The following is a 15,582-nucleotide window of genomic DNA, read 5'->3' on the forward strand; positions in this document are numbered from 1 at the left end:
TGGTGTTACTGACTATATGAGGACTATTGACATGAGTCATGAGCCAGGCGGATCCGGGATTTTAAATCAAGGGGGGCTGCTAGTACAAATGTTAACTAATATTTTTTTTTTTGGTGAAATATTGTATTATTCAATTGCCGGGAAAAGTGGGGGTTTGCGGACCACCCCCACCCACCCCGATCCATACAGTCACGAAGTTAGGTGTGGTTTGTGTGCACAAGTGGATTTAGGGAGTGATGCACAGGGGTATTGGCATGGTTCAAAATTGGGTTTAATTTTTGGGCTTTGGTCCAAATTAGGAGCAGTGTAAGCAGTTGGGTGGGCTTTCCGTGGAAAGGAACGGGAGCGAAAGAGATTCGGCCTAATACAAGTTTTGACTTTTGACTCTTATCAACAAAAAAAAAAATTACTTATAATTGGTATTTAAGTTTCTTATTGATTATATGGTAATTGAATCAGCAATAATGCCACACACAAATACTATTCGTCCAGATATGAGAGGTCTAACGACAAAATGAGAGAGGTCAAAGATAGACTTTTGTGAGAATTGTTCTGCTCTTAGTAAAAAAATAATGATAACAAAGAAGAAATCTTAACATGGATATATGTAGACAAAGAATAATTTTTAATATAACAAGGAAGAGTTGTTATTATATTATTATTAAGTAGACAGTGATTTATATAACAACGCGTCTTCTTTCGCATACATGTCCAACGGTTCAAGACTTATTTGTTGATAATTTTAAGAAGCAAGATACAACAGGAAGTCATATACTTGCAGTTATTTGTGTCCAAGCAATAAGACAGTACTTATTAGTAGACATATTATACAAATCTAGGAGGAACCCATGGAGGTATTTCCAGTGCAAATCTCAGAGCATGAATTAGCGCATTCTTCCACAGCCTCTTTACCTACATCCCAACAAATTCCGACATTGTTAGCTTGCATCGATCTTGAATGTTGAAAACAAACTAAAAAGAAATGTTTAAAAGATATTACCTGCATGGTTTTCTAGAGTCTTGACACTAGTGCACTTGGCGGTTTCACGTTCTTCAATTTGCAATAATAGTGATGGATATCCGGGCGTATCGTGAAAAAGGCAATCGCTTTAAACACCTTGAAGTACACAATTCAGGTGAAGTCTGCAAATACTATTGCACTTCACAAAGCAGGTCGGTAGGTCTGGGCACACTGCATAAGTTTGAGTGGCAACCATTCCCATAACTAGCATAAACATCACTACAACTTTTCCATTCATCTTCGCCCTTGACTTTTGCAATAAACACTTGACTTGAAAATTTGATGGTGTTAACAGACGCCTGATGCCTGAATTTATACTAGTAAAAGAATCTAGGGTATGCATACCATGAGGATACAACACTAATGTTGGGGATTACACCAATACCAATCGGTTCCCCCACTACACAGATAACTTGTATAAACACACTTCAACTCCGGACAAAATCTAAATATCAACTACAACCTATACTAACATGCCCAACTCACTAAACAACTATCAACAACATATAATAATGTAAAGCAGTTAAACAACAAACCACAACACAAAGATTTACCGTGGTTCGGCCAATGATGCCTACTTCCACAAGAGCCAGTTCTTAATAAAATGGGAAGGAAGATTACAATCTCTCCTTTCAGTCTCTCACCTTACTAGATCACTCTTATCTCTTTACAGGGTTGTATCTCTGTAAAGGTTCTCTCTTTTGTTTTAGTCTGGATTCCAATCCTTCTGACTTGTTTGGTTCTCATAGGTTAGGTTTTCCAAAACCTTGATTTTGGTTTTATCTCCAAAACCAAATTCGCGGATACCTTGTAGCAAGCCCACGAAAAATAGACTGGGCGCTTCGCTGGCTCACTTTGAGCGCGCTGTCGCAAAGAAGACTGGAAAGGCTGGCGCCACTTCGAGCTGGTTGGGTCTATGTTATGGAACTCGAAATACGCGGCGCGGCTCTTTCTCCTGGCGCTTCGACTTCGGATGTCGAGTTTTGCTGTTTCGTCCCAGGTTTCTCTCCTCATGTGAGGGATAACTCCAACAATCTCCCCCTCCCGAACAGTGGGGGGATACCTCCATGCAATTGCCAAATCAACAGGAGGAGTGTGCTGCCATTCCGGCAATAGCACAACAAACATCAAACTTACCTTTCGGTAAGACTTTGGTCATCATATCCGACCCGTTCTTGTCGGTATGGATCTTCTCGATACACAAATGCTTGTCTTCGAGTACTTCTCTAATCCAATGATAACGCACATGTATGTGCTTGGATCTAGAATGAAAACTCGGATTCTTGCTCAAGTGGATGGCGCCCGACCACACATAGAACTACAAAATTTACGCTTTAGCCCTAGTTCGTCAAGAACCTCTTCATCCATAGCAACTCTTTTGCAACACTTTCGGTGGCTGCAATATACTCGGCTTCAGTAGGGAGAGGGCAACACACTTTTGCAACTTAGATTGCCAAGAAACCGCTCCCCCGCAAAAGTAACCCGGATAACCGGAGGTGGACTTCATCGAGTCAACATCACCGCCATGTCTCCGCTCGATGTAGCCTTCAAGTAAGGGCTTACTTCCACCAAAGCACAAACATGATTTGGAAGTGCCTTTGAGATATCTCAATATCCACTTAACACCTTCCCAATGCTCTTTACCCGGTTTGATGCGAAATCGCTTACCACCCCAACGGCGAAAAGCAATGTCCGGTCTAGTACACACCATGGCATACATCAAACCGCCGCATCTGCGGATGCATAAGGAATCTTTTCCATCCGACTCTGCTCATGCTCACCCTTAGGACACATCTCTTTGGTCATGCGGAACTCGCCACCAAGCGGATTAACCGACCGGCCGGCTTTGATCCATGTTGAATCTCTTCAACACCTTTCTCAATGTAGCTTTCTTGAGAAAGCCACAACTTTCCACTCTTTAACGCGGTGATCCGCATCCCAAGTATCTGCTTTGCTTGACCCAAATCCTTCATCTCAAAGGACTTACTCAAGTCTTTCTTCAACTTGATATCTTGTTGATGTTTGGGCCAACTATCAACATATCATCCACATACAAAGAATAGCACAATGAAATCTCCATCCGGAAATCTCTCGAACAAACGCACAATGATCGGAAGCGCGGACTTCTTGTATCCTTGCTTCACCATAAAAGAGTCAAACTTTATGTACCAATTTGTCTCGGTGCTTGCTTTCAACCCATACAAGCTCTTTTATCGGCTTGCATACTAGGTGCTCCTTGCCTTTGACCTCAAACCCTCCGGGCCGGTCCATGTAGACATCTTCTTCAAGGTCTCCATGAAGAAAAGCTGTCTTAACATCTAGTTGCTCAACCTCTAGGTTCATACTTGCGGCCATACCCAATACCAATTTGGATAGAAGTCATCTTCACTACTGAGGAGAAAATCTCATCAAAGTCAATTCCTTTCCTTTGACCGAATCCCTTCACAACAAGGCGAGCTTTGTGCCTTGGGTGAGGATTGTTCTCCTCATGCTTGACTTTGTATATCCACTTATTCTTGAGAACTTTTCTCCCCGGGTTTCTCAACTAACTCATAAGTGTGATTCTTATGCAAAGAATCCATCTCGTCATCATGCATGGCCTTCAACCACTTTTCTTTGTCCGTACCTTCAAGTGCCTCTTGATAGTACATAGGTTCTCCACCATCCGATAGTAGTGCGTGCGTATGTGGTGGATACCTGGTTGAAGCTATTCTCCTCCGTCGGACCTCCTTGCCCCATCTCACGGTGCCTCGGGGAGGTTGCACTTCTGCTTGCTCTCGGTGGTGGTTCATGCATCTCATCCATCTTCTATACCAATAGGTTCTATCCCATCATGAAAGCAATAGGATTCTCATCATGAGCTTCAAACTCATGATTCTCTGCATTCTCAATGCCTTACGCGACGTTCCACGTGGGAACTTCGGTTCTCAATCAACAAGATCATTGGTGAAAGCTTGTAACTTCTCACCCTCCTCAAAAGTCCGCTATGGTTTGGTCTTCCAGAACACAACATCTCGACTTCGGATTACCTTCTTGTTAATCGGATCATAGAGTTTGTAACCAAACTTTTCATCTCCATAACCCGAAAAAATGCACTTTGCTTGGCTTTGTCATCAAGCTTGAATCTCTCATCCTTCGAATATGCACAAATGCCCCGCACCCAAATACCCTCAAGTATCCATAATCAACATCTCTGCCGGACCATACTCTCCTCGATAATCACTATTCGAGGCTTTCTTTGGTGACAAGGTTGATCACATGCACGGTAGACGCGCATTATTTCTACCCAAGAGCTTCTAGGTAGCTTAGAGTGAGATAACATGCATCTTATCCTCTCTACAATGGTACGGTTCATTCTCTCTATTCCATTCTCGTTTGCGGTGTCTTGGGAACGGTGCGCTCATGATCTAATCCCATGACTCGCAATACTCTTCAAATGGCCCAATGTACTCACCCCCATTATCCGGCGAATACACTTCAACAACTTCCCATCTCTCTTTCCACCATGTTGGGAATTTCTCAAACACGCCAAGTACTTCATCCTTGGTCTTCGACTATAGGCCCATATCTTTCTTGGACGATCATCAATGAATGTCAAGAAGTACGGCTCCCCGGTGGGACTTCACTCTCATAGGACCACATAAGTCCGGCAGTGCACTAGCTCAAGGGCGATGTCCTTTCGTGAGATCGGAATCTTTGGAAAGACACCACCTGTGTTGCTTTCCTACCAAACAATGAGTACATGTACTTAAATGTGTACCTTTAATGTGCGGCATGGCCTTTTGCTTAGCAAGAACTTCCATCCCTTTTATGCCCATGTGACCGCGCCTCTCTTGTACCCACCGGTTCGGATGAAGCTTCTTACGCGCGTTAAACTTCGCTTTACACAAACTAGCCTTGTGTTTTGTAAAGAGAGCAAGTTTTCTTTCCTCGGAAGCTGCAATGGAACCTCTGCTTTCGGTTCCATACCCGTTACCAAACGAGTTTACAAAGCCATCATCATCTAATTTCCCGGTGAAATTAGGCTTTAACCGTATGTCGGGGACATGTCTTACATCCTTGAGTGTCAAGGTGTAGCCGACATTGGTTTCTACATGAACATCTCCATGCCTATAATCTTCGAGGCGCCATCGTTACCCATCCTCACTTCACCATATTCACCACAAGGTAGTGAAGAATCCCCAATAGCGATTATGGCGTGATAGGATGCTCTCGTATCTATCACCCACTCTGTATCGACGCGAGGTACTTTCGGGGCAAAGACACACCACAATCGACACAATTCCCACTAGGTCATCGACTAGTGCGGTAGTATCTCTGCACGTGTTTCGTTCCTCGCACCATGTCTTCATGTACCGCGGTTATTCTTCTCCATCCTCTTCGTTGTTTTGCAGACTCATATCCGAAGTGGCCTTTGGTGGCACCTGATAGTAACATTGCCTCTGCGCCTTAGGAGTTCTAGCTTCACCCCTAGATTTATACGTCATCACCTCTAGAACGAGATGGTTTTACGCCGACCTCTCCCCCGTTTCTCTGTGAAAAGGACCTCCGAGTTAGAAGAGCCGCTTTTGCACTCCTTCTAGTCTCCTCATTCAACAAAGACGTGGTAGCCATCTCCATGGTAACAATTCCATCCTTGGGCGCTCCATGTAGAAACCGCTAATGTCTCCCAACTTTTCGGGTAGAGAGCCTAATAGAAACAAAGCCTCAACTTCGTCTCCCAAATTGATCTTCATCAAATGCATCGATTGATGATATTACGTACTTCATTAAGATGCTCGGACATTGAAGAACCTTCGTACTTCCGTTAATGCGCAAACTTCTTAACGACTAGCACTTTGTTTCCACCCGACTTCCTCTCATAAAGGTCTTCGAGTTTTCTTCCATAGGCCGAAGGTCAGAAATCTTGGGCCACATGGTGAAAGACACCGCCGTCAATCCACCGTCGAATGTATCCAATCGCTTTTACGTCAAGCTTTTTCCACTTTCGGCCTCATCGGTCTTTTCTTCGGTTTTACTCCTCATTCTCAATGGGAAGTGCCAAGTCCTTGCGATATAGCAAGTCTTCCATCTTGGCTTTCCGGATGGTGTAGTTCTTCCTATTCGGACTCATCATACGAAGTGTTCACGGAATGGTCCATCTCTACAAGTTATTTAACCTCAAATCTTCTCTCGGGAATTTAGTCAAACACCTTGACCAAGATTCGGATAACACCCCAGGCTATTCTAACCAAGGCTCGATACCACTTGTTGGGGATTACACCAATACCAATCGGTTCCCCACTACAGATAACTTGTATAAACACACTTCAACTCCCGACAAAATCTAAATATCAACTACAACCTATACTAACATGCCCAACTCACTAAACAACTATCAACAACATATAATAATGTAAAGCAGTTAAACAACATATAATAATGAAAAATAGACTGAAGCGCTGGCGCTGCTCTGGCCTTGTGGCCGAAGTCACTATAAGACCTGGAAGGCGAGCGCTGGCTGGCCACTTAATTAATCTATGTTCTTGGAACTCGGCCTTGGCGCCTCTTTTCCCAGCGGGCGCCGCCTCGACTTCGGATGTCGAGTTTGCCTGTTTCTGTCCAGCTCCAGTTTCTCTCCTCATGTGAGGGATAACTCCAACAACTAATTGTACATGTAAAACACGAGAGACCTCCCTAAATGTTTTAATGTTTTCGTCATGGACTGGTTAGTTTGGAGATCAACGTCTTCACATGTTTTTCATATTGTAAAACTTCTTGTGATCCTTATCCTTATAAATTCTCCACTGAGTTTTTTTTTTTAAATTATAAACATTAAATTACTATTTTATCTCTCAAAAAACAAAAAAAAAAAAAAAAAAACTGTAAATTACATTTTTCTATACTTCTTATGTTTTCAGATTGGGCCCCCATTAAACAATTGGGCTTGGGCCTCGTGACTCAATATAAACACTAGTTGGTTCAAAGTTGAAACAAAAACATGAAAAAATGGACAACACTGAAGCACTAATAGAAACCCTAGGTAAAAAAGGATGGTGCTTCAAAGACAATCAAGAAATCATTTTTTTAATCCAAATCCACGTGGCAACAGTAGGCAGCTCACATTCCCTTGAATCACAGTTTCTTCTCAACTTGGATTTAAAATCCATTGGTGGAAAATCATTACCAAATGATATTGAAAAAGTTACATATCTTCATGGGCCAAAAGTTTTACAGGTACATTTTTTTTTTTTTTTAATGGGTATTTAGTAATGGGTATTGATTTGTTTTATTGAATATATATAGGTGGTGTCTGTGAGAGATGTAAGTCAGAATAGTATTGAAGCGGAGTCTAGAAGTTCGAGTAGTAGTCGGCGGTTGCTGAGACTTTGTTTGACCGATGGGTGTTCTGATATTGTTGCTATTGAGTATAGTCCTATACCTTCTATACACCACGATATTGTTCCTGGAACTAAGGTACGCCAATGGCATTCAGCTTTTTAATTGTTTCAATTCCATGTGCTACTAATCTTAATTGATACATCATGTTGGCGTCAATTGTAGCTGATATCATGATTGGTTTAAGCACGTCTTCATAGGGTCTCCACTTCAATTTGTTCAATCTTATTGTACATGTTACAAAAGGACCACTCTACCGAGAAGGAAAATAAAACACCTACTTTTCTTAGAAGAGAAGTAACAGTGAGAAACAGATAATGTGGTTAGAGAATTAAAATTGTTATATCACCAAGTTACACATTTACTTCATGTAAAGGCTGTAATCCAACACACAGAAAGATATGAAGGAGGAGATTATACTTGGGTTTGTTGGGAGAAAGTGGTGAAAAGAGAAAGGAACACAATGGTAAAAATTCGAAGACGTATTGGCTAAGGAGAAATGAGTGTTTAGCCACTTGTGGGTTTTTCCTTTGTATCTTCTTGCAGGTTGTTTGATCTCTAACATTTAGGTTTGTTGGGATGTGTTTGCCGACATTGTTTGTCCTCACCATTTTACTCTGTAAGAGTTATGTACTCTAATAATATGCTTGAAGGTTTCTGATGATTTCTAGATCATTGTAGGTAAGATTGGAGAGCAAAGCTGCAGTACATAGTGGTATAGTATGTCTGAATTCCAAAGTGATAACTGTACTAGGAGGTGTCGTTCAATCACTTTATGAAGAATGGCAAATGAATCGAAAATATTCCGGTTTCTCTCGTTCATCTCTAAGGTCAAGTCAGAAAAGTGATGGTGATGGTCCTCCACCTTTTGAGAAGTTGCAAATTGACACTGTCTCCCAGAAATCTGCTCAACACCGTACTTCCTGTTAGTATATCTGAACCTCCCTGTTAAAACTTTTCTTTGCCATCCATCGATACATGTAAAACTTTTCCTGTTTGACTTTGATCATTATGACTTTTGGTGCATCTGAAATGAGCCTTATATCATGTCGCATTTCTGGGTCTTTGTTTAAGTAATATTTTATTGTGCTTTTACCGGTAGAATAAAAGATCTCAATAAGCTACTATCATCCTAACAAGACTTGTCCTTAGGTTATAACTTTTAGATTAATGGTTGTCTATGTTTTCTTGAACTCCAGTTATAGTTTAATATGTGATTCTGAAATATGACATAAGAAATTGCTTTTATGTGGTTTTGGGATATTTTTCAAACAAGCTAGAGTACAAATATAATAGTAGAAATTAAATGCACTTCAGCTCATCTAATTCCCTGGTATTGAGGTCGTTTGTGGATTTCGATTTTTAGATGGTTTTTTGTTTGTCGGAGAAGGAAGAGCTTGATGTAAATTTTTGGTTTGGTGTCCATGGTTGTAGTAATGCCAACTTTAACAGTTATGTGACCTCCCGTCTTATAGATTTGAGACACCTTGCTGTACAAAATTCAGTTTAGTTTGGAGGAAAAAGCACTTGCAGAAAAGAAGAGTTGTCTCCAACTCTCCATTTGAGTGTTGCTAATCGTCGTTGTTTCAAATAGTCAAGCCAAAGGAATTACTTTTTAGTTGTAGAGACCCCATCAATTGAATTTTTATTGTTCTCCACCCATAAATAGCTTATCTAATAGTCCCTCCTTGAATTTCGAAAAAATATGTAGTTGGATCTTTAAGTGTACAATCTTTAACATTTTTCACTTAATTTTTCATTTTACAGGAATACATGATTTTATATTTTTAGTAAAGTATCAAGGAGTTCTATACAATTGAGAAACTACTTTTAGATCCTTTTGATTTGGCTGGTATAGCTATTTGAGTTGAACAGGATATATTTCTTAGTATCATGAAGAATAGTGTGAGAGTGTGATACTCTTGAGAGTTGAGACACAATCTCTTTATATAGTAAGAACTTACAAAAAGCTAGTAAAGCAATTGACATCCACATTCAATAAGATGATTTCGTCAGCCTGGAATGTATAAGATGTCCCATGCACCTAATGTCTCACAGATGCAGTATTCGTTCTTCTCCAGGCTGATTTCATCTTCGTTTTAGCACTTTAGGAAAGGAAGGACATGCTGTCATAATATTGTCTACAAAAGTGCTCCTTTACATTTATTAAGCATTGAAGTACAATTGGGTATTCAGAGTCTTGAGACTCATTAGATTTACACAAGATCAAGTATGTTACTTTGTTCAACAAGGAGATTGTTGAGCCTGTTCTAGTCTTGATGATGTTAGTAAAGTGGAAGAAAAAAATTTAAAAAACATAATTTAAGTGTTGATAAAAGTTTTTCAAATGAATTAAGTTTTTTCAAGATTTCACAAAATCATCTAGAGAGAATATTAGGTTTTTGAGTAGGTTTTGTTTGGCAGTTTTTTTTTGGGTGCTCAAGGGAATATTAAAAACAAGAAACTGATAATATATACTGTCTTCAGCCTTGTCGATGTTGTTGTATACTGCGGTGCTATGAATTTGTACAGGGATAAATCTGGTGTAGTTATTTTGCAGTGGTTTGAATTTGTGGCTTATTTAATGTGATTGTTTTTATCTCTTTTTTTTTCCCAACTCAACCAAAATGTGGTGGTTCATACTTCTGCCAGATCTGAGCTCCAGAACTAGTGTCCCTTCGGTTGTGAAAGCTGCTGAGATTCCTGATGCTAAAGAAATAAAGAGTAAGAACCATGATACATACACAGATATGAAAAATGTTGACACAAAAAAAGTTACTTTAAACGGACAAAAGGAGGACAAACCAAGTAGTTCTGATTCCAGGCCAAAAGAAGGTGTGCCAATATTTTTTTTTCTCCATAGTGCCTCACTTTTCAGTAAGAATATAATCTGTGATGCTAAAGATATCTTTTCCCTTCAGTGTCTGAAGCTGTTCCTGTTCAGAACCAAGCTGCTGCCCAGAAGCTCCTACAGAAAATGAATCAGCCAAGCCAAAATGATCGGCATTTTAGAGGAGCAAAACTTAGAGGGAAGGGAAGGCAAGAAGAGCCAGAAGTTTTCACTTTGGATGAATGGGAGAAGAGAAAAGGTGACCTGAAGCCTTCAACAAGAAATGACCAAAACATTAGCCGTGATGAGGAGCTTGCTCGGCAGCTACAGGAGCAACTGGATTTGGAAGATTTTCAAGTATGCATCCTTAGTATTCACTATTGTTGAAAATAATAATCATTCTTATTATTATTATTTTTGAATTTTATACACGTACCCTCCCACCGCGCACAGATATATTAGTAATAATCCTTTTTTTTTTTTTTTTTTTTTTTTTTTGTAACACTATAAACTTCATACAAAGGAGGAGGACAAGCGCGCTAAAGTTGCACTATAGTCCTTTTTGGATAACAAACCCAATCCCTTTAAATACTTAATTATTGGAACCAACAATCAATATATTGCTGTCTATTATTTTCTGCATTCTCCTAAGAGCATTCCCAATGTAAGCAGTTTTGAGGGGAAATAGCAACTTGTCACCCTTGTTGAGCAAAAAACAATGGCCCAATGCAAGGGTGACAATGAGGGTAGTTTTTCACTAAGTAACAATGAGGGTAGCACTTGCTACTGAGATTGTTACTGAGTTGTGAGCTTCGGACCGAACCTTTTATTCCGTCTCGTGTGTTTTTTTGAAATTTTTCATTTTTTTTCTCCGGACGGAATGTTTCATTCCATCCCACATGTTTTTTCAATTTTTTTTTTCCGGTTCTTTTTAGTTTGGACGGAATGTTTCATTATGTCCGGCCGTTTTTTTGATATTTTTTCATTTTTTATATTTAGATTTATTCCGTCCGAAGTTTAAAGTCACCTCTGCATTAGCTTTTCACCAGCAAAGTAGCTATGAGGGGAAATAGTCCTCTGTGGCGTAACAAGTTGCTGATCAAAGCTACTTGCATTGGGAATGCTCTAAGTAAATCTACTGATTCTGGTATGCAAAAACTGAAGGTGGACAAGAAAATGGGATGGTTGGTTCATTGCTTCCAACCTGTCCCAAGTCCTTTTATATATTTATTATTTATTTTGATAAGAGTTGAAAAGAATTATTATAAACCGGGACCCTTGAAATCACAGTTCACCAACTTCAAACCAGTTGAATTTCTATTTTACTAAACGGTATTCGGACCCTAGTGTGACTTGTTTATGTAGCAGGTTGTGCCATTGGGTTTGGTAGGTTGTATTAATAAATCAGCATGTCCAATGAGAAGAGCAGCACATCCCGGATACATGGAGCCCCCTGTGGCCATATGGCCAACAGGTTGCCAGTTGGGCCAACCATAAGTAGGTCTCATCTGTATGATCAAGATCCTAGTAGGTGCTTAGTCCTGCCCATGAGGAATCTAATATGCTTGGCTTGGACAAGTTCCAGATTGATTCAAATTCCTCGTGCCGCCTTCCACTAGAGGAAGATATTGATTAGTAGAGGAGACCTAAGGAACATAGAAGACTAGTTCACATTATTCCTGTACAAATATTACGGTACACACCCAACAGTGCTGAAAAAATTGCATATGAGCCTCCAGGCGGTCTGCCTCTGTGAGGCTTGAGCCGAGCCTCAATCACACCACAATGGTAAAGGAAAACTTATGTTGTATTTTTATCTTTGAAATTGAAGATTTTCCCATATGAATAACAGAGTAAGGTTATTTAGCCCATTGAACAAAAGATTGAGCGTGGTTGTGGTGAGAAAAAGTAATTTTAAGGATCTTGGGTTACTTTGCCAGGGGCAGATATTGATTAGTAGAGGAAACCTAAAGGAACATGGAACACTAGTTCATGTAATTCCTGTACAAATATTACGGTAGACACCCAACAGAGCTTTAAAAGGGGCATATGAACCTTGAGGCGGAGCCTCAGAGGCGCTTGAGGCTTAAGCCTCAGTCACGCCCCAATGGCAAAGGAAAACTTATGTTCTATTTTTATTTGTGAAATTGTACAATTTCCCATTTGAATAACAGAATAAGGTTATTTTTCCCATTGAACAAAGATTGAAGCTGGTTGTGAGGAGAAAAAGTAATAAGAGTTAGCATAAAACTAAGTTTATTAGGATCTTGGGTTATTCTGCCATCAAGGCTTAAGCCTCAGTGCGCTCTTCTCCTAGAAGGCTCGAGGAACACGCCTCAAGGCGCAAGCCTCAGTATGTTTTTTTAAACACTGCACCCAAGATGAACTATGCTCAATACGGCTTGGTTCCTATTCTCAGAGGGTATGTAGGCATCCCTCGTTGTGTTGCAGCTGTTTTTTCTTCAAAGTGCTTTCTCGTCGAGCATCCATCTTTGATCACCCACTTTCCATATTCGTTCATCCAATTAAACCTTCAAGAATGTAAGAACTGATTGTCCTGACTCGTAGTACTAAACAATGGTAATCAATATTGTAAAGTTGCCAAGAAAAGTGTGTCCTTATTAGAAATTACTTTTCTGCTAACCTGCAGTGTTTTGTTTACTCTCTGTAAGAATAAAACATTTACTATCTTCTTCATATACTTAGGCTTTTAATAAAATTAAAGCTGTAATACTGTAGGAGAGATTTGGAATTTAATACGTGTCTGCTCATACAGAGTTATTAACTTGTAAATTTTAGTGTACAGCGTATTGAGACATCCGACTGTGGATATAGATGTGTATTGGTTCATATTGAAGCCATGTACCAGGCTTTCTTCTTTATCTTCTTTTACATTTTCAAAGTTAGTATGAAAAATCAACGTTGATAAAAGAAAATAAAATTGGCGTTGTATTCTGATTAATTGGGAAATTGAGATAGTTAATGCTTGTAATCTCAAGAAAACCAACTATTTTAATCTTAGTTGAGTTTTTCTAGCTTCAAGGAGGTTTATTCTCCCAATTAAATGCATACATGGTCCACTAGGATATTTATAGAGTAAAAATGGTCTTAATATGAAAGTCAATGTTGGGCCACTGACATATAAAGACCTGTGAAATTCTCCTTTCCTATGAATCTTATATAAGATTATGTAGGGCAATTGAGATCTGGACTAGGCTCCAGAACTATTATTTCATCTTCGTCACCAACACCATCATATTGTCTCTGTTCTTTCAGTGTTTGGTTCCTTGGATGTCTTATCTGATCTACTGGTTGCCTATTTTGTTCAGGCACAAACCAGTCAAGAGTCCGAGGCGGAGAGGATAAGAATGAGCATGTTCAACTTTCAAAAAATGGAAGAAGATAGGAACCGAGGAAGATCTGGCTTTAGAGGAAGGGGGAGGGGGAGAGGAAGGGGGAGGGGGAGGAGATTTGGGTAATCTTGTCATCCCCTCTTGAACATATTTTGACCTCTCGTCTTACGACAGGTAGCATGTTTTCTTTCTAGTTCAATAGTTATGCTTTGACTTTGAAATTTGCATGTTACTGCACCGTAGATTGTTTTGCGGCCAGCACCTAATCCAATTGTGTTATTGACAAACTTAATTGTACGGTACCCTTTCTCAAGGATTAGAACAATGACAAACTGGAAGAGAGAGTCTATGTACTGAGGTTTTGGTATGGCATCCACTGAAGCATATGATTTATAGATGGATCACATTCGGCATTTGGCATGTCATCAATCTAGAGGTACTCATCTAACTTGATGTTTTTCTTTCAAACCTATTCGCTAGTTAGTTTAATATTGATGACCGTTAGCTCTTCTTTATATGCTACCAGCAATAAAATAATTAACACTGTTATTTTTGAGTTGCAATAATATAATAATCTGTACTGTGTTCTGCATCACAATAATATATTAATTCTTACTACCGATGAAGAAAACAATAAAATAGAATACACTAACTACTTTTGTACGGTGTAAATTTGTAGTGTTCAGCATGCCACATATATTAACTATGGCAATACTACCACTTAAGCCTATGAACTTGCTAAAATATTCCACTTTACCCCATATACTTTTTTTAGAGCGCAAACCACCTTAAACTTGTAATGAAATTCTATTTTACCTATCCGGCCCATTTCAGGCACTGGATTGCTGACATGTCTTATTTTACGCCTACGTGTTTTTTGTCTTCATCCAACACAGTGATGTGGCGGATGATACATGTTATATATTATTATGATATATGACATGTATCACCCTTTCACATAATGATACATGACATGTATCACGATGACATATGACATGTAGCACGAAAATACAAGACATGTATCATCTGCCACGTCACTGTCTCAAATAAATGGAATGGGCCGGATAGGTAAAATGGAATTTCATTACAAGTTTAAGGTGGTTTGCACTCTAAAAAAAGTATATGGGGTAAAGTGAAATATTTTAGCAAGTTCATAGGCTTAAGTGGTAGTATTGTCATTAACTATTAGCAGTTGCATTTTAGGCTCTCTACTGATCAGTGCAATGCCCAAAACATCTCAACCTTGCATAGTATTCACATTGCCATGAAGAAACGCGTGCAGCATCTTGCTAGATGATCATATTAATTACAGAGCATGTCACTTTACACAATTATGCTTATTTTTGAGATTCTTAGAAGTTACCAACACTGTAGTTATGTTTTGAACCCTCCGATAATATTATTTCTGATGCTTGTGGAGTCATATCCACTCTAATATATGCTTTGCATTGCCTATTACCATCCCATTAGTATGTGCTTTTCATCTGTTTTCGTGAAGCTGTTCCTTCCGACCCTCAAAAACAGACTTGATTGATAGACTTGGTGCTTTTGTTAGTTTTGACCTTTTATTATTCTTTATTCTTGTGACAGGATAACTGGCCAAATAAAAGTTATCCAGAAGGATGTAAATTGCCAAATAGTGAGTAAAGATGGGGGAAACTGGTTTGCTCGACAGATATTTGATGTGAAGGATTGAAGCCACAAGAGGGGAATGCTTGTTTTGTAGCTTATCTTCATGTAATGCACTTACATGATACACGTCTATTAGCATCTTCTTGCTTACAATTTGTTTCTCACAGTAACTTCAGAAAACAAGGGCTGTTTATAATTTTTGATTGTAGAATGTTGGTTGAGACAAGCACGTTCAAAATCTACTCTCCCACCCCAGAAAGAAGAAGAGAGAAAAGTAAATGAGAGGCTGGGCATGCAAAAGGGTTGGTGTAAAGTTGACTGTATGAAAGACGATAAATAAAGACCTATATTATATATATCTATCTAAT

General features: G+C 39.3%; 1 protein-coding gene across 1 annotated transcript; it reads left to right on the forward strand.

The window, feature by feature from the left end:
• The first annotated feature begins 6,991 nt into the window (after positions 1-6,991).
• LOC147510811 (tudor domain protein (DUF1767)) lies at positions 6,992-15,570 on the forward strand. The gene is made up of 8 exons (XM_086602646.1): positions 6,992-7,237; positions 7,307-7,477; positions 8,081-8,324; positions 10,052-10,234; positions 10,321-10,586; positions 13,559-13,756; positions 13,897-14,018; positions 15,173-15,570. Exons 1-6 carry the CDS (start codon positions 7,010-7,012, stop codon positions 13,706-13,708), a joined length of 1,242 nt encoding a protein of 413 aa, XP_086458772.1. The 5' UTR covers positions 6,992-7,009; the 3' UTR covers positions 13,709-13,756; positions 13,897-14,018; positions 15,173-15,570.
• The last annotated feature ends 12 nt before the right edge of the window (positions 15,571-15,582 follow it).

Source organism: Coptis chinensis, chromosome 3, assembly GCF_015680905.1.
Source record: "Coptis chinensis isolate HL-2020 chromosome 3, ASM1568090v1, whole genome shotgun sequence".
In the NCBI taxonomy this organism is placed as follows: domain Eukaryota; kingdom Viridiplantae; phylum Streptophyta; class Magnoliopsida; order Ranunculales; family Ranunculaceae; genus Coptis; species Coptis chinensis.